The sequence below is a fragment of the Lissotriton vulgaris genome, chromosome 3_2, assembly GCF_964263255.1.
Source record: "Lissotriton vulgaris chromosome 3_2, aLisVul1.2, whole genome shotgun sequence".
NCBI classification, from domain to species: Eukaryota; Metazoa; Chordata; class Amphibia; order Caudata; family Salamandridae; genus Lissotriton; species Lissotriton vulgaris.
In genome coordinates this window covers 246422702-246441687 of record NC_141690.1, presented here as the reverse complement: position 1 = coordinate 246441687, position 18986 = coordinate 246422702, and the positions used below count along the sequence as shown (strand labels likewise).

General features: G+C 48.1%; 1 protein-coding gene across 1 annotated transcript in view; it reads left to right on the top strand.

The window, feature by feature from the left end:
• DNAAF9 (dynein axonemal assembly factor 9) overlaps positions 1 to 18986 on the top strand; it is an 816325-nt gene that overhangs the window by 591029 nt on the left and 206310 nt on the right. The window contains exon 28 of the mRNA XM_086964303.1: positions 15975 to 16100. Coding sequence (XP_086820429.1) covers positions 15975 to 16100 — 126 coding nt within the window. The remainder of the gene's footprint in view (positions 1 to 15974; positions 16101 to 18986) is intronic.

The window sequence follows — 18986 nt, the reverse complement described above, 5'->3', positions numbered from 1 at the left end:
TGTAGGAGAGTAGGGTCTGCAATCCTATGATCACCCCAGATTTTTGCTTCACTGGTTTACGACTTCTCTGGCTGTGGGCCTGCTAATCAGACCCACAGCCTTGCTGTTCTCTCACTAAATTGACACGTGTACCTTAGGTGCATTTACCAATTGGTACTGGGCCACCTTATCAGACCCTGTGACTCAGGGCATAGGTGTACCCAGGGCCTACCAGGGGCTGCAGCATGTATTATGCCACCCCTGGCTGGCCATCTAAATCTGGCACAACTGGCTGCACGACAGCTGGGGCAAGGTGGTGTAATCACCCTTTGCTTTAGATATAGTATACCTATATCTAACCCTAAAATGGACACATAGATTCCTATCAGTCACTCCTATGGCAGGCCTTGACAATCCTGAAGGCAGAGTGCTTAGAATTATGTGAGATGGTGCTCTGGCATGAGCTGAGCCCGTTTGTAGCTTGCTGAACCAAGTCCTAATAGCTGTTTCATGATAACGCGTACCATATACTCTTAAGTGCATTATAATCCTCGCGGTTATATGCCAACTCTGGTATCGCTTTATCAAAACATGTCGAGTAAGGTGTCATACGAATTGGAATACTAACCCCTCGCCAATTCTGGCGACGGGGTTAGCATTCCACCCTTCTAGAGGGACACAACATGTATGTAACTGTGAACCCCGGTTAAAGTTAACTCAAGCCTCAGCATCACAAAATGGATGCTGCCACCACAGATACAAGTCTGACCTCCTGCTGCTGGGAGTCCTTCCAGCGAGGGAGGCTTGGGCAAAGGGTTTCCTGTCAGGGGCGGTGCTAGCACCATCCCAGACAGGGTTTTGTGTATCCTGGGTAGGCAGGGCTTTAGAGGAAGGTGACTGCAAGTGGCACCCCGGTGCTCACTATGCATAGGCTGGCTAGAACCAGTTCCAGGGGCACACCAGCCCCTGACTTGGGGAAAGTCCGGCATGGGAGAGGGGTGTAACCACCCCCCTTCCTGGTCCCACCCATGGGCAGGACCTAGTCGCGTGCCAGCCCCTTTTCCTAGTATAAAGATAGGAGCGGGCCCCCTTCCAAATTAGATCATCTTTGAATCCTGAAACTACTTTCTACGAAAGGAACTCAAGACTTCTTCCTAAGATTTCTCCCTTATGACTAAGGAGTAGTCACCCTGCACCCGCAGGCACCATCTAAGAACACTGCGGTTTGCTGTACGTCCTTCCTAAGGAATCCGACCGACCAGCACGACGAGACCCGACTTCCCTGGCACCTCTGACCTCTACCTTCATCGTCAGCTCAGCTGAGATCCGTGGGTGTGACGAGACCTCGAGGGACCGGCCATCTTCAGAACTGCACGACGCTTATCCAGCACGGCCGCCGAGGGATCCTCGAGTGAGTGCTTTGGGGTTCGAGAAGCCCTAACCCTGAGCAGCTCCAGCACCGAAGTCCAGCCCCCCAGCATCCACCCGATCTGCGTTGGGCCCTTCTGCTCTTTGCTGCTCACCGCGTTGTCCGGCTACTTGCCTGCTGGCTTGTGGCCCTCTTGACGACGCTCCACGACGACAACACCGCTGGTCTGGTTGCTCCCCTCCAAAAGAGGAGCACCCCGGACCCTCCTGGTCCACTCCAGACGCCATTTTAAGTCCACCGCGTGGGCTTGCATTTGCCAAGACTTGTTGCCCCAATCCTGGGTCCAGCGACGTCGACAGCAGATACCTTCGTGGGACAGCCCGCACCTCCATCCTGGTCGCCGACAACGCCTCCTGGTCCGTGAGACTGCAGAGCCCAGCGTCGCCCACTCACCTGGTCGAGGTGACTCCATCCGGTGCCATCCTGGTGCCCATCTAATCACTGGCTAGTGATTCAGAACTTGGTCCCCTCTGCTTACAGGTGTCTTCCATCTTCGATCCAGGCTTGGATCCCTCTGAATCTCTTCACTGGTCGCCTGCCAGCAACTTCTTCTTTCAGGCTCCATAGACTGCAACGAGGATTCCCGACGTCTTTCCAGACCTATGCAGCCGCAGCCCCTAGGCTAGGTAACCTCAGCATTTCGGTGCTCCAGCATAGCCTCACTATCCAAGGGTCCAGATCCTTTTTCGTTTCAGCTCTACCTAGTCGGATTCGTCCGATAACACTAACTTTGTAATTTCTAGCAACCATAGACTTTGACCCGCATCCCGCGTGAGAGTGCACACTCTGCACCCGATCCCCCTAGGCCTCCTGCTAGTAATCTGAAGGTTCAGTAGTCAAGTCCTAGCGATCCTAAAGTCTATTAGAGTAGTACTTACCTGCTAGTAATCTCGCATTCCACTTTTGTAGTATATGGTTTTTCGTGCCCCTTCGGCATTTGTGTAAATTGTGCGATTTGAGTATTTTCCTAAGAGCTTTGTATTGAGCTTAGCGCCCTGTCCTCATAAAGAGTCCAGGGCTGTTGTGTTCTAAATAAATATACTTTATTTTCATAACAACTTGTGTGGTGTCCTTTCACTTGGTGTTCAAGGGGTATATGTGATGGTATGACAGCTGGCTTAACACGCCCTCTAGAGTTTAGCCTAAAGACTGCTCTTGTCCATGCTACTAGGATAGCTGGTCTAACGGTTGACTTACAACCAATCATCAATAAGGGTCGTTTGGAATGATACACAGTGATCACTAGAATAGTGAGCACTACATATCAGGCCAACTTCTCACATTGGTGAGCAGCGGTTGGGATTTGAGCTTGCTGTTGTTTTACCACACGTATCCTAAGAATATCATTGTGAAAGATCACATAAGTACCCAGGTACATATAACTTAGCTTAGAATACTCTGAGTTCTACTGAACCAGCTGTTGTAGTTCAACAGGGCCTAGCACACTCTGACTACAACTCTTAGCAAGGGATCAGTAGGCAAACAAACAGTGTAGGTAGGTGCATCACTTACACCACACTAGAAGCATGTCGGACAAAGGAGGGAACTCAGAAGCCCCCCTTGTGTCAGTGGACCCTCCACAGGTCACTTCACGATATGCTGCTCTTAGCTTCCAGGAGATGAGACAAATCTGTACATCCAGGAAGCTAAAACAGGGTTCTAACCCTACCATTCCTTTTCTGATTGGTCTCTTAGAGACTTATGATGCCAGGAGGACTGCCAACACAGATCCTTCTCATCCAGATGGTAATATGCCCCCCTTAGAGGGAACCCTTGGGGACCCTGACCTCCAAAACAATGGAACAGTGAGTGAAGGTGAGGAGGAGGATCAGGAGTTGTCAGAGGATGAGGCAGACAAGGGTCAGGGAGAAGTCAGTAGACTAACCAGGACCAACTTAAGTAGGCATGAGAATGGATTTGGGGGACCCCCAGGACCACTCTCAGGCGGACTTAACATTGGGAATGGACGAGTTAGGTCTCTATCCAGAGGCTCTAACAGATCCATTCGAACCAATGGCTCTCAGACCTCTTCTCATAGAGGGATGTCATCCCCTAAGAGGAGAGAGCATGAAGCAAAGATGAGGGAAGCCAATCTGAGGATTGAAAGGGAAGAACTTGCCCTGGCCAAAGAAAGGCTTGCCTTTGCTAGAGAGCAAAAGTTAAGTGGGCTAGATCCCACTGGTGGCAGCATTTTACCTAGAGAAAAGGACAGGAGTTTAGACACTAGACACCTGAGTAAGATAGTGCCCCCTTTAAACAAGGGGATGATATCCACAAATGGATAACTGCTTTGGAGAGGGCCTGCACTGTCCAGTGCGTCCCCCAGAGTCAGTGGGCAGCTGTCTTGTGGCTCTCCTTTGAAGGCAAAGGTAGAGATAAGCTCCTCACTACTAGAGCTGAGGATGCTAACAATTACCAAGTCCTGAAAAGTACACTGATAGATGGGTTTGGCCTAACCACTGAGCAGTACAGGTTGCTGTTCAGGGATACCCAGAAAACTCAGTCTCAGGATTGGTCTGATTTTGTGGATTGTGCCACTAAGGCTTTGGAGGGCTGGTTGCTGGGCAGTAAGGTTACTGATTATACAGGATTGTACAATCTGATCATGAGGGAACAGATTTTAAACAATTGTCAGAACAAGTTGTTGCATCAGCACCTTGTTGACTCAGATCTGACCTCTCCCCAAGAATTGGGAAAGAAGGCAGACAGATGGGTCAGAACAAGGGTTAAGCAGAACCAGGGCCAGAACCAGGGTGGTCAGAAGAAAGCAGACCAGAAGGGTAATAATACCAAAGGTGAACAAAACGACCAGAAGTCTTCGACAGGTCCCCAACAAACCAAAGAGGGTGGGGGTCAGGCTTCCCAGAAGAAGACTCAAGAAGGCCAGTCTAAAAGGTTGTGCCAGTACTGTAAAAGTAAAACTCACTGGTTTAGTGAGTGCACCAAGAAAGGAGGGCAAACTCCTGCCACTGCAGCCCCTAAGGCACCTGCACCCCCTAGTACAGTCAGCAGTGGTAGTGCACCTCCCAAGGGATTAGTTGGGTTAACATTGGGTTCTGAGGGGTATGACAACTTAGTTGGCACACTCACTCAGGCTGTCCTTGTCTGTACAGGGGATGTGGATATATCCCCTGATGCCAGTCCCAATACTTTAAGCAAATACAGACAGACACCTTTTATCAATGGCAAGATGACTCAGGCCTACAGGGACACTTGTGCCAGTGTCACAATGGTGACACCTAACGTTGTGGACCCTGGACAGATCATGCTAGGACCAGAGTACCTAGTGACCAATGCCAGCAATGTCACTACCCACCATAGTATGGCAATTGTTGATTTCTCCTGGGGAGGGGTAAGTGGCCAAAAGAAGGTTGTTGTTAGTTCAGACCTCCCAGTTGAATTTTTGTTGGGCAATGATTTGGAGTCATCCCTATGGTCAGAAGTGGAGCAGAGGACTTACATGGAAATGTTAGGCCTGCCAGCACATGTGCTTGCTGTGACTAAGTCACAGGCCAGAAGATGCCCCACTGAACAGGTGCTGGATCCTGGAACAATGGACCAGACACCTTCCAAGAAGAAGAGCAGGAAGGTTAAGGCATTGCCTTCCCCCTTGCCCCAGGTTGTGGATCAAGTCTCAGAGGAGGCTGACCTCAAAGAGCTGAGGGAAACTGAGCCTAAAGAACTTGAACCTGATCAGGTTGAGTTTCTGGGTTCAGGGGGACCCTCCAGAGAAGACCTGGGGAAGGAACACTTAGCCTGCCCTTCTCTTGAACCCCTCAGACAGCAGGCTGCTGCTGAGGCTGCAGGGAACGCCACAGGTGCCCTCAAGGTATACTGGGAAGATGGACTCCTGTACTCTGAAGCAAGAGACCCCAAACCTGGTGCAACCAGGAGGCTGGTCATCCCCTTGTCTCTGAGAGGTTTCCTTCTCACCTTGGCCCATGAGATTCCCCTTGCAGGACACTTAGGCCAGAATAAGACTTGGGACAGAATTGTCTCACACTTTCTCTGGCCTCACATGAATGAAGATACCAAGGAGTTTTGTCGCTCCTGTGTCACTTGCCAAGCCAGTGGTAAGTCAGGTGGCACAACAAAGGCCCCCCCTTATACCAATGCCTGTGGTGGGGGTGCCCTTTGAAAGAGTGGGGATTGACATTGTTGGTCCAATGGAACCCCAGACAGCATCAGGGCACAGGTTTATACTGGTGGTGGTGGACCATGCCACCAGGTATCCTGAAGCTATTCCCCTTAGGACCACTACAGCACCTGTTGTGGCAAGAGCCCTAGTTGGAGTGTTCTCCAGAGTGGGCTTCCCTAAGGAGGTTGTCTCTGACAGAGGTGCAAACTTCATGTCAGGATATTTGACTGCGATGTGGAAGGAATGTGGTGTCAACTACAAGTTCACTACACCCTATCATCCACAATGCAATGGGCTTGTTGAAAGGGTCAACAGGACCCTAAAAGGGATGATTCATGGACTACCTGAAAAGCTCCGGCGTAGATGGGATGTCTTGATACCCTGCCTTTTGTTTGCTTACAGAGAGGTCCCACAGAAGGGGGTTGGCTTCAGCCCTTTTGAACTTCTGTATGGGCATCCTGTGAGAGGACCCCTATGTTTGGTGAAGGAAGGATGGGAGAGACCTCTCAAAAAGCCTGCAACCAACATAGTGGGCTATGTACTTGGTCTCCGCTCCAGGATGGCTGAGTATATAGAAAAGGCTTCTAAAAACCTTGAGGCAAGCCAAGAACTCCAAAAAGCTTGGCATGACCAAAAGGCTGTCCTGACTGTGTACAAGCCTGGACAAAAGGTGTGGGTGTTGGAGCCAGTGGCCCCAGCAGTACTCATAGACAAATGGTCTGGGCCCCACACAATCCTTGAGCAAAAGGGAGAGGTCACCTACCTGGTGGACCATGGAACTCCCAGGAGCCCCCACAGGGTGCTCCATGTGAACAGGCTCAAAGCATATGTTGACAGGAAGGACATGAGCTTGCTCATGGCCACAGATGATGGACAGGAGGAGGAGAGTGACCCTCTCCCAGACCTGCTCACTCAGAATCCTGATGATGGATCAGTAGATGGTGTTGTCTTTTGTGGCAGCCTCTCTGACCTTCACCGGAAGGATTGCAAACAAGTTCTTCAATCATTCAGACATATGTTCTCTCTGACACCCAGTCAAACCAATTGGTGTACGCATGAGGTTGACACTGGTGACAGCCTGCCAGTCAAGAGTAAAATCTACAGGCAGCCTGATCATGTTAGAGACTGCATTAAGACAGAAGTGCAGAAAATGTTGGAGCTGGGAGTCATTGAGCCCTCAGATAGCCCTTGGGCTAGTCCAGTAGTTCTAGTGCCAAAGCCTCACACCCAGGGTGGTAAGAAAGAGATGAGGTTTTGCGTAGACTACAGAGGCCTCAATGCAGTCACTAAGACTGATGCCCACCCAATACCAAGGGCAGATGAACTTATAGATAGATTGGCTTCTGCCAACTACTTAAGCACATTTGACCTGACAGCTGGGTATTGGCAAATCAGGTTAGCTGAGGATGCCAAGCCCAAGACAGCATTTTTAACCCCTGGTGGACATTATCCATTTGTGGTAATGCCCTTTGGTCTGAAAAATGCACCTGCCACCTTCCAAAGGCTGGTGAATCAAGTTCTCACTGGGCTGGATGACTTCTGTGCAGCATATCTTGATGATATAGCGGTCTTTAGTTCCACCTGGGAGGATCACCTGGTCCACCTGAGGAAAGTGTTAGAGGCACTGCAAGCAGCAGGTCTCACTATCAAGGCCACAAAGTGCCAGATAGGGCAGACACAGGTTGTATACCTGGGCCACCTTGTAGGTGGAGGCCAGGTTCAGCCACTGGAGAGCAAGATACAATCCATCAAGGATTGGGCTCCTCCAACCACCCAGACTAAGGTTCGAGCTTTCTTGGGCCTGACTGGTTATTACAGGAAATTTGTCAGAAATTATGGATCAATTGTGACTCCACTTAATGAACTGACAAGTAAAAAGATGCCAAAGAAAGTTCAGTGGACAGCAGGCTGTCAAAAAGCATTCGATGACCTAAAGCAGGCCATGTGCACAGCACCTATCCTAAAGAGTCCAGACTACTCCAAACCATTCATTGTCCAAACAGATGCTTCTGAGTTGGGTGTGGGAGCTGTTCTATCTCAGCTGAATTTTGATGGTCATGACCAGCCCATTGCTTTTATAAGCAGAAGGCTGACCCCCAGAGAGAAAAATTGGTCAGCTATTGAGAGGGAGGCCTTTGCTGTGGTTTGGGCCCTGAAGAAACTGAGGCCATACTTGTTTGGCACTCATTTCAAGATTCAGACCGACCATAAGTCCCTCTTGTGGCTAAATCAGATGAAGGGTGAAAACCCCAAACTGCTTAGGTGGTCCATTTACCTACAGGGGATGGATTTTACAGTGGAACATAGACCTGGCACTGATCATGGCAATGCAGATGAGCTCTCCAGGTATTTCCACTTAGAGCAAGAAGACTCACCTGGTCAAGGTTAGTTTATTGTCCCAAAGTTTGGGGGGGGGGGTCATGTAGGAGAGTAGGGTCTGCAATCCTATGATCACCCCAGATTTTTGCTTTTTGCTTCACTGGTTTACAACTTCTCTGGCTGTGGGCCTGCTAATCAGACCCACAGCCTTGCTGTTCTCTCACTAAATTGACACGTGTACCTTAGGTGCATTTACCAATTGGTACTGGGCCACCTTATCAGACCCTGTAACTCAGGGCATAGGTGTACCCAGGGCCTACCAGGGGCTGCAGCATGTATTATGCCACCCCTGGCTGGCCATCTAAATCTGACACAACTGGCTGCACGACAGCTGGGGCAAGGTGGTGTAATCACCCTTTGCTTTAGATATAGTATACCTATATCTAACCCTAAAATGGGCACATAGATTCCTATCAGTCACTCCTATGGCAGGCCTTGACAATCCTGAAGGCAGAGTGCTTGGAATTATGTGAGATGGTGCTCTGGCATGAGCTGAGCCTCTTTGCAGCTTGCGGAACCGAGTCCTAATAGCTGTTCCATGATAACGCGTACCATATACTCTTTAGTGCATTATAATCCTCGCGGTTATATGCCAACTCTGGTATCGCTTTATCAAAACATGTCGAGTAAGGTGTCATACGAATTGAAATACTAACCCCTCGCCAATTCTGGCGACGGGGTTAGCATTCCACCCTTCTAGAGGGACACGACATGTATGTAACTGTGAACCCCGGTTAAAGTTAACTCAAGCCTCAGCATCACAAAAGGTTAATTTTTTGTCAAAATGCCTAAGGCACTCTTTGACACCTGCCCTGCCTGTGGGCATAAGAAGGCTTGGTCAGATACACATCCAGTGTGTATTTGCTGTCTACCTGACTCTCATGAGGTAGCATCTTGTGTCCACTGCCAGTCCTTGTCATCCTGAACTATCAAGGACAGAGAAAGAAGAAGGATTTATGGACTTTCTGAGAGAGGTAGGTCTCCAAAGAGACGGTCGATGTTGAAAAAAGTCCCGACCTGCTCTCCTTCGGGATCGGCGTCGAGGTCTCCAACGACGAAGAAGGTGAGGTCTTCAGCATCGAAAGTCAAGAAATCTCCGCTGCCGTCAACCTGGCGATGTGCAGCGTCGAGAGAGAGGTCACCGTTGAAGCAGGGCGGCTCAACGTCGAGACCTCCGTCGTTAAAGTCTCAGGGAGAGTCTTCGACGTCGAAGCCTCCACCGTCGCCTAGTCATCGTGTCAAGGCAGCCTCTGTCGTCGTCTGGTCATCGACGCTCGACGTCGAGGCATCCTCCGTCGTCGCCAGGTCATCGGCGATCGACGTCAAAGCAACATCCGTCGTCGCCAGGTCATCGGCGATCGACGAAGCATTCTCCGTCGTCGCCATGTCATGGGCGATCGACGTCGAGGAATTCTCCATTGACGATCCATCGGCACTTGACGTCGAGGCACTCGTCGTCGAAGGACCATGGTAGTTCGACGTCGAAACTTCCTCCGTCGGCGTCCCACCATCGACGCTCAACGTCAAGGCATTCACAAGTGTCGGCAGGACACTCGCCATCGAGAGAGGAACAAAGTTCGACGGTGGAAAAGCCTTCATGGACTTCACCTCCTCCGTAGTCGACGTCAAGGCATGGAACTCCAGTGGTTCAGCCTCAACCAGTCGCGCAGCAGTCTCGGAGGTCTTCTGGATCCGCTTCAGCTGCGGAGGATGACCAGGGCTCGCAAGTGAGTGACAGTCACGCTGCCAAGCGGAAAAGGTCTCCAGAGCAGAGGGACTCTCGCAGTCGCTCCAGATCTGCGGCTGGCTCAGGTTCAGACTCTGGCCCGGATTTGATTATTTATAAGTCGGCCAGCGAGGAATCCAGGCATTCGCAAAGAGATGCAACGCCTCCATCACACTCCTCCGTGAAAGATCCAGCTCCAAAGTCGCCTACTATCAGGGTTTCACCGAGATGGAATAGGCCACTTCATCACTGGGCTAAAGACAAGGAAACAGCGTATCGGATACAGCAACCGCTTTCTAGGCCTAGAGAACGGTCACGCTCTCCGGTGAGACAAAGAGAAAGATCACCCTCTCCAGTTCGCTAGAGAGAAAGATCACGCTCTCCAGTTCGCCAGAGAGAAAGATCACACTCTCCAGTTCAACAGAGAGGAAGATCACGCTTGCCAGTTCGCCAGGGGGAAAGAGCACGCTCCCCAGTTCACCAGAGGGAAAGATCACGCTCCCCAGTTCGCCAGAGGGGAAGATCACGCTCCAGAGTGCGAACCATCAGGCGTAGATCACGATCAAGGAGCACAAGGAGAGAGCATAGAACTCCTTCTACTTCTTCCTCTACCCGCTCTCACAGAAACTACTCTCCTACCCTAACAGTCTCCTTCAACGAGGGTATCACCGATTGATGATATCTTCACGTTTCAGGACATACTTGGTAGGGGAGCTCTTAAGCTGGGAGTTACCTTAAAAGCTCTGCAGATCAAGACCTCAGTCATTTTTGAAACGCTACAGCATAGGTCTGCACCCAAACCTCTCTGGCTTTGGTGCCGGGGATTATAGAGCCTGTTATGGACGTCTTCTTAACCCCAGCGACGGCCAAGGCTGCTCCGGCGAGGATCCTTAAAAAGTACAAATCTCCAGAGGACGACCCGCTATTCCTCAGAGCTGATCCTCCCCCGGATTCAGTGATTATCGCAGCGGCGAAGAAGTCCAGTGCAGTCGCCTCATCTTCCACTGTTCCTCCGGATAAGGACAGTAAGATTCAAGACTCGTGGGGAAGGCGGGTCCGCAATACATCAGCGGCTTTTCTCAAAGTTGCCAATGCGGAAGCCCTCTTGGGGATTTATGACCGATCCCTGTGGGATTCTCTGCAGCGTTTTGTGGAGAAACTCCCGGCTAAGGATTTTGAGGAAATCCTCCTGGAAGGGAGTCAAGTCTCCAACCAGGTGATAAGCGCCGCAGCGGATGGAGCTACCCTAGCAGCTCATGGATATGCTCATGGGGTAACGGCAAGGAGGTCCTCATGGTTGCGACTAGCGGCTTTGAAACCAGAAGCCCAAGCTCGTATATTGAGCTTACCTTTTTCAGGCGCTTCGTTGTTCGGCACAAGTGCGGACGAAGAGATGCAGCACATGAATGCAGAGCTGAAAAATCTAAAGGCGGTGGGTCTTGAGAAGGAGTTCAAGAGGAAATTTCGCTCCTTTAACAAGGGCTCGGCAAAGCAGCGGGTTCAGACCCCGAACTGGCAGAAGAGCCAAGATCAGCAGGGGCAACAAAAGTCCCAGTACAAAGGGAAGCGTAATTACAAGAGAGGAAATAATCAACGCCAAGGCAACAACACCGGCAAGACTCAATCCAAACAATGAGTAGTTTCTTCCCCCAGCGCCGTGGACCACTCCAGTGGGGGGAAGCCTGGCAAATAATTTGAAAGAGTGGCAAAGCATCACAAAAGACAGATGGGTGTTGTCTTCGCTTCAGAATGGGTACTGTCTTCGTTTCAATCATCTGCCTCCACCGGTTCCCCCGATGTCATCATCAAATCATCAGCTGCACCTACTGCAAAGAGAAGTCGCCACTCTATTCGAAAAGTCAGCTATCGAGAGAGTACCAGTCTCTGAGGGGAAAAGGGGTGTACTCCCGTTATTTTCTGGTCAAGAAAAAAGGACAGAAGGCAGAATACAGACCCATTCTGGACTTGCGAACACTGAATTATCACGTCAGAAAGGAGAGATTTTGCATGTTGGCGCTTCACCAAATATATCCACATCTCAGAAAGGGGGATTGGATGTGTTCACTGGATTTTCAAGATGCTTATTTTCATCTTCCAATACACCCCAGTCATAGAAGATTTCTTTGGTTCAGGTTGGGGACTTCCCACTATCAGTTCAAAGTCCTACCGTTTGGGTGGAAGTCGGCCCCTCGGGTGTTCACGAAGTGTGTGGCATTCGTTGCAGCTGTTCTACGTCGCAGAGGGGTCTTCGTGTACCCATACTTGGACGATTGGCTGGTGAAAGATCCTTCTCAAGTCAGCGTAAGGAATCAATTCCAGACTTGTATACAGCTCTGCCAGAGACTAGGGTTAATGTCAACTTCGGGAAGTCAGTCATTCAGCCCACTCAGAGGATCCACTTCCTTGGAGCTATGCTAGACTCCGAAGCAGGAAATGTTTTCTTCGGAGGAGAGACCATCATCGATCACCCAGAAATGTCAACTGATTCTTCGCGACAAGGTTCAGAAAGTGCGCAGGATTGCCTCCCTGCTAGGGTCGATGGCGTCTTGCATCTTCCTAGTCCCGAATGCCAGACTTCGAATGCGTCCTCTTCAGCAGAATCTGGAGGACAAATGGGATCAACAATCGGCTCGCTGGGACGATCACATCATCATCTCAGATGCAGCTCTAGCTTCTATTCCGTGGTGGACAAAAGCTCAGAATATGCAGGTGGGAGTCCTGTTCCATCAACCCCCCCCCCCCCTGTACAAACACTGATCACGGACGCTTCCCTTCTGGGCTGGGGAGCGCACATGGGACCACTGCAGGTGCAAGGTCAGTGGTCACACAAGGAAAGTACTTACCATATCAACATGCTGGAGCTGAGAGCAGTCCATCTAGCTCTCAAAGCGTTCCTCCCCTAAATCCAAGAGGCATCTGTGTTAGTACAGACGGAAAACACCACCACAATGTACTACTTGAACAAGCAGGGGGGGAACGTGCTCCCGGACGTTGTCGTTGGAAGCGCAGAGGATCTGGCATTGGCTTCTGGCTCGTAGGCTGTCTGTCACGGCGGTTCACCTTCCAGGAGAACAAAATGTGAGGGCAGACGCTCTAAGCCGTCATTTCGACGACAAGGAAGACTGGGTTCTTCACGACGAAGTGGTAGAGGAACTTTTTCAATCCTGTGGTCGTCCCAACATAGACCTGTTCGCGGACGACCAAAACGCCAAATGCCGAAGCTTCGCCTCCAGATTCCACCGGCCAGGCTCGAGAGGGAATGCTCTTTTGATCGACTGGTCAAACAAATATGTGTACGCCTTTCCACCTCTCCCGTTGATTCAGAATGTGGTGAGCAAGCTAACACACTCGTGCACAACAATGATTCTGATTGCTCCCGATTGGCCGAGGCAGTGGTGGTACACGGACCTGCTTCACCTGTCAGTGACTCCTCACAAGAGGCTACCATGCAGGCCGGACCTGTTGTCCAAGATGGACGGGAGGATATACCATCCCAACCTTCCGTCACTGAGCTTGGCAGCATGGCTCCTGAGGTCATCCAATACGGCCATCTAGGTTTGCCAGAGGACTGCATGTTCATTCTGAAAGAGGCAAGGCGTCCTTCCACCAGACATTCGTATTGCATGCAAGTGGAAGAGATTCTATATGTGGTGTATACAGAACAATCGTGATCCAATCAAATGTCAAGAAGAAGCAGTTCTTCCTTATTTGTTGTTTCTGGCGAAAGCAGGTTTAAAATTTAATTCCATCAAGGTGCACCTAGCGGCCATAACGGCTTATAGGCGGTCACCTTCTCCAACCTCTTTTTTCGAGCTAACATCTGTTAAGGACTTCCTGCAAGGGTTGAAAAAAGTATACCCTCCAGTGCGTCCTCCTTCTCCACCCTGGGAGTTGAACCTGGTGCTATCAAAGTTAATGGGTCCTCCTTTTGAACCCATTCACAAAGCTACTTTACAACATCTTTCATGGTAAGCGGCTTTTTTGGTGGCTATCACGTCAGCTTGCAGAGTGAGCGAGATTCAAGCCCTCTGTGCATCAGAACCCTATACGGTGTTCCATTTGAATAGAGTGGTGCTACGGACACATCAATTTTTTCTGCCTAATGTGGTGTCAGATTTTCATGTAAATCAGACCATCTCTCTGCCCACTTTTTTCCAAACCCCTCTACTCCAGCTGAGAGGGCTCTGCATTCTTTAGACCTGAGAAGGGTTTTAAAATTCTATCTTGACAGGTCTAAAGTGATACGTCATTCTGATCATCTTTTCGTTAATTATGGATCGATGCCTCCAAACGTTCCATTTCCAGATGGATCGTTTCATGTATTAAACTTGCTTACCAGCTAGCACAAAAACCCCTGGGGTTTTCTCCCAAAGCGCATTCCACCAGGGGAAGGGCTGCGACTGCGGCTTTTCTCAATAAAGTGCCCATGTCTGAGATCTGTAAGGCGGCGACCTGGCAGTCCGTCCATACATTTACCATACATTATTGCCTTGATTCTGACACGAGAGCAGATACCCAAGTAGGCAAAGCCTCCTTGCGGAATCTGTTTAACAGCCAGTCTGGGCTGTGATGTTGGGTCTTAAGGTAGAAGATGTACTTCTCATTTACCTGCAGGTGGTTGTTGGGCTTGCTATTCTATTCAGTGCTTATTGATGAGGATCCCCTGGAAAAGAAGGATAAGTTACTTACCTGTAATCCTAGTTCTCTTCCAGGGGTATCCTCATCAAAGTCATAAGCAACCCACCCGCCTCCCCAGGTAAATGAGAGCTGTACGTTTTTTATATTTGTATTTAGCGCTGACATCAGGGTTATGCAAAGAACAACTGACCTAACTGTCACCCCAGAGGCATGATGGGAAGCCTGGAGTTCAGGGCTGCCTTAAAGGCACAGTGCCAGTTTTTTTGGTTGAAAATGCTTTCATTTTCTATGTTATTGCTTTTCAATGCAGGCTGAGGCTAACAATGTCTTTTATGAGCAATTTGCAGGAATTATGAGTGGTTTTACTCATTAAAACACAAAATTCAAAGGTTATTTGATTTAATGTGTTCTTTGTTTCCTTCATAATTGCAGTACATGTACAAGGTTTTACATTGGTTTAGCCTCTTTTTGGAGCTGCATTGGTGTGTGAAAAATAATATATGTACGTACATATATGTGGAGTTAGATATATGTGTTTTTACATATATATTTTTATATTGTTTCCGGGGTCCCGCACATGGGCGGGAATATTCAGTGCTTATGACTTTGATGAGGATACCCCTGGAAGAGAACTAGGATTACAGGTAAGTAACTTATCCTTACTTACCTTTGGTAACGCTCTTTCTGGTGGCTATTCTAACTGCAACCCACCATTCTCCCAGTTTTGCAGAATGGATTCACTTTGTCCATGTTAGTAAGAATCCATCGTAGAAGTCTGCATACTAGCAGAATATGATTGCTGAGGCTTCACGTCTGATGACGCAGACATGTATCAGAAAGAAACTGATGTCAGTGCGCAGAGGTGGCGACTATGGAGGGTCCCTGACATCGCATCTTGGGTGGAACGGACTCAAGGCTGCACTAAGCCACCTACAGACGCATGAGGAAATTGCTGCAGAACATTTTCCAAATCCAGTCTGATGCCTGAAGGTATTCACAAGTTGAGGAATCAGCAGTTCGAGTGTCTACCACAAAGAGCATTGCCGAAGATAAGAGACTTGTTAATTTAGACCGTTAATACTTCCTACCTGGAAAACCACTTTTTGGTGATCCTTACAGCTGCAGTAGATGGGTAATTAGCAAGCTTTTTAAACTTATCCTCTGTCTTCTCAGAGTAAAGCCATCTTTTATAGCAAAGATTGCAGTCAAAAGTGACTTGACATGGACGTTTTTTCGTCCTTTTCGCTTCCAAGGAGGATGAGAGGTTTCATACGAAAGCCTTTTGGTTTCTAAATTTACATGGAGAAGTTGAATATTCTAATTGTGTGGGGTTTTGAGCAACGGTACTTTGCTTATGAATTCTTCCAGAGAAGAAGAAATTGCTTTTACTGTATTATTGTAATCAGAAGCACTGTTGGTTATAGATGTACATACACAGTAATTTATCATAAACTATTTTCCATCTGTTGGAAGATGTTATCTTATGTATGTAATTTTTTTTCCAGCTTGGCACATTATAAAAAGCATTTTAACCTTTGTTACCATTTTGTATACCTTGTCTTGCACATGATTTTTATATTTAGCTGACACAACATATTTTAATGTTCTCATTTTTAATGATAAGCTTTTGACATGTCTTTTGTATTTAAGTGACTGTTAACATGTTCAATGTGTTCTTGTTGCAGATACACAGATGTTCTTGATGTTGTGCAGGCCCTGCAAACTCACCCAGACCCCAACGTTAAATTTTCTTTCAACATTGGTGCAATCACTACTTGCGTGGATCCACTGAGCTGTTACATGGAACATCGGTAAACAACATTTGTCTGATTGGTTCAACTAAAGCTTTTGTAGATATATTTGTGTTGAGTAAAATAGAATTGGCCATACGCTGTTTAATACTTGTAAATCTTACACTGGTTAGAACTTTGCCCAGTTCTCATTCTCTGTTCAGGAGCCACTTCGGAGACACTGATGTTCGAACCTATGAAGCTTTAGAGAGAACTCACCAGTAACAAAGTGAACAAAGAACGTCTTTGAACAGTTACTTCCCACTGTAGGTTTCACTAGCTGCTCCTCTCCTAAGAGGCAAAATAACACTAGCTGTACAGATTGATGCACTGTGGTGCCAAGCTCGCTCCCTGCAACCTCGCAGTATCTATACACGAGCCACTGTGTCTCCTAGCATGCCAGTGGGAACAGAGATGTTTATGTTCCTAATTCATTCTGTTCTTCCCTGTTCTTCAAATTACCTCCAATGTATCAGGATTAACATTTTGGTAAGCTTGGAGCAAGAGTATGTTAGCAAAAGATCAACATCGTTTGTGCATTAGCTGCTGGGTATTACCCTGGCATCTTTACCCTTTAGAAAGGATGGCTGTTGGCTGCAGGCTTAGTAGTGGGTAGTACTCCACTTATATTGACATCTTGTGGTAAGCACTGAGAGAGATTCATCCTAATGAGTAATTCAGATCAGTCCCAGGAGCTAATTGCCTTTCGAGGCAAAGAGTGTGATGCTCACAGGACAATGTCCAAGACAACAATGAGAGACTGGCATAAAAAGATTTACAGAACCATACTGAAAGAGCCTGTTCAAAGTACAGCGATCATCATTGTAATCTTTAAAGAAGCTGAAATTGCTGCTGTTTCCTACCCCACAGCCTTTATTGAATCATCCGTCTTTAGCAGTCCTGGACAGTTTGATATGTAGATAAATCTTGGACATGTTTTAACTTCTGTAGACTCGGATGCAGCCATTTGGACCTGCAGCTACTACTCATCCAACTACTGTCAAAACAGAGTGATGTGTTTCTTATCGATACTTCTAACTTCATATTCCTCATTTTCTGAGTTTTCCCCATGTGTCGGACTGTACTCCTGTGCACGGATAGGTGGCATCATGCAACTCTGCGGGTACTAAGTTCTGTTCCAGTAGTGACAAGCCGAGCCACAGGTGAATGTCACTAATGCAAGGTGATGTCAGTTCTTTCAGCTCCTTAAGATGCGGATCCAGAGCTACTACTTCGTCTTTCTCATGGCATTTTCCCCAAAGTTTCCAAATCTTCCAGTATGCAAAGGAATGATGTCACTTCCAAAGACAACAGGATTTTAACCATGTAGGGACTATGGCAAACAGATGTCTCGAACATACCCTCACAAGGTATGCTTGTGGTGCCTTGAGTTGGAACATGACTTCAGGGCTTGTGGAGGTTGTGCCCAGATGAATCAAATTTCTGATTGGTCGAAGTCCAAAAAGAGATATCAATTTTACTCACGAGGTAGTTCCTACAGCACATCTACGTCACAGTTGAAGCTGAAGTCTTCAGATTTGTGTAAGAAGAAATTCCCAAAAACAAACCGTAATCAGCTCCTTCTTCCCACCCTCAAACATCCGCGAAGGTGCAAGGGCGTCAGTGTGCCCCGTGGTCTTGCTCCAGATCTACTGAGTAGCTGATTCCAAATCTGGTCCCGATGCACCCTGAATTTCAGTGTCCATCTTTGAAGTCGTAGCAAGTAGAGGCCTTTCTGATGGATACTTCTACCTTCAAATACTTCACCTGTAGAATGACGACAGTTCATTTTTTTCTGTGCATTTGACGCAGATCCATTTCTGCCCAACATCCATCCAAGGTTAAGGGGAGATTTCACTGGTTGGACGTGACATCAGCTCTACATTGATAACTGCTTTGGCAGTTGGGTCCTTCAGGATTTCCTGGTGTAAATCTACTCCTCAAACGCGGCTTCTGTTTTTGGGATAGGAGGGACTGCTTTCATACCAATTCAGAATGTGAGAAATCTGCAAGTAGAAAAATCCAAGTAGAACTATCAAAGTTACTTACTGTTAGTAATGCTCTTTAAGGTGACTATTCAATCTGCCTGCAGGTTCCTCACCATTCACGCACCTCCCTGTTCTGTGGAATGGACTGTTTTCTATCTGAAGTCAGATTTTCTGTTTGTCTCAAAGTGGGAGCTATTAGGGTGGGTTCATGAAGAGTGCTGTGATTTAAAACTGCATCTTACAGTTTAATCGTAAGGTGGCCATGGTCCTTGTTTAAAGAGGCACTCGACTTGGAGAATTTGGTGTTTCAGGAGCGATGTACCTCGACAGGGCAGAAGGCTCTTCCACCTCCCAAGCCACACAAAAGGAGAGATGTTGAGCACTTTGTTGCAGCCTTTATTTCAATAGCAATTTGCATTGTGGACTGCTTAAACACTTCTCTCAAGCCAGACAGCAGCGTAAAACAGGATCTTCTTTCTTTAGGTCAGAAGTGAAAGGAGTAGATGTCAACACTGGTGATATTTAGTTAAATTGGGGTCTTTGCTGTGGCAGTATTTGCCAATGGAGTACGTAAAGCAATTGGGCCTTTAGTTCTTCAACTGGATAGTCTAAGGCATGGTACCATTTCACAACAGCTTGCCAGTGCCCTTAAACCTCTAGTCTGGTCCCATATCAGTGGCAGGGCAGGCATCTTCAGTGACTCATGGGTGGAGCTGTACGCATTAGCGTGCAGTCAAAGATGAGAATGATTATTTGGTTCACAGGGCCAGTTTATATTTGACAAAAGGATAGCTGGGGTCAGACTAAACAGCCACTTGGAATAGGTGCAGCGCATTACACATCCCATATAGTGTCCATGCCTATGATTTTATGGTGATAACAGACATACCATAAATAACAAACAGCTGGGTATATTTCA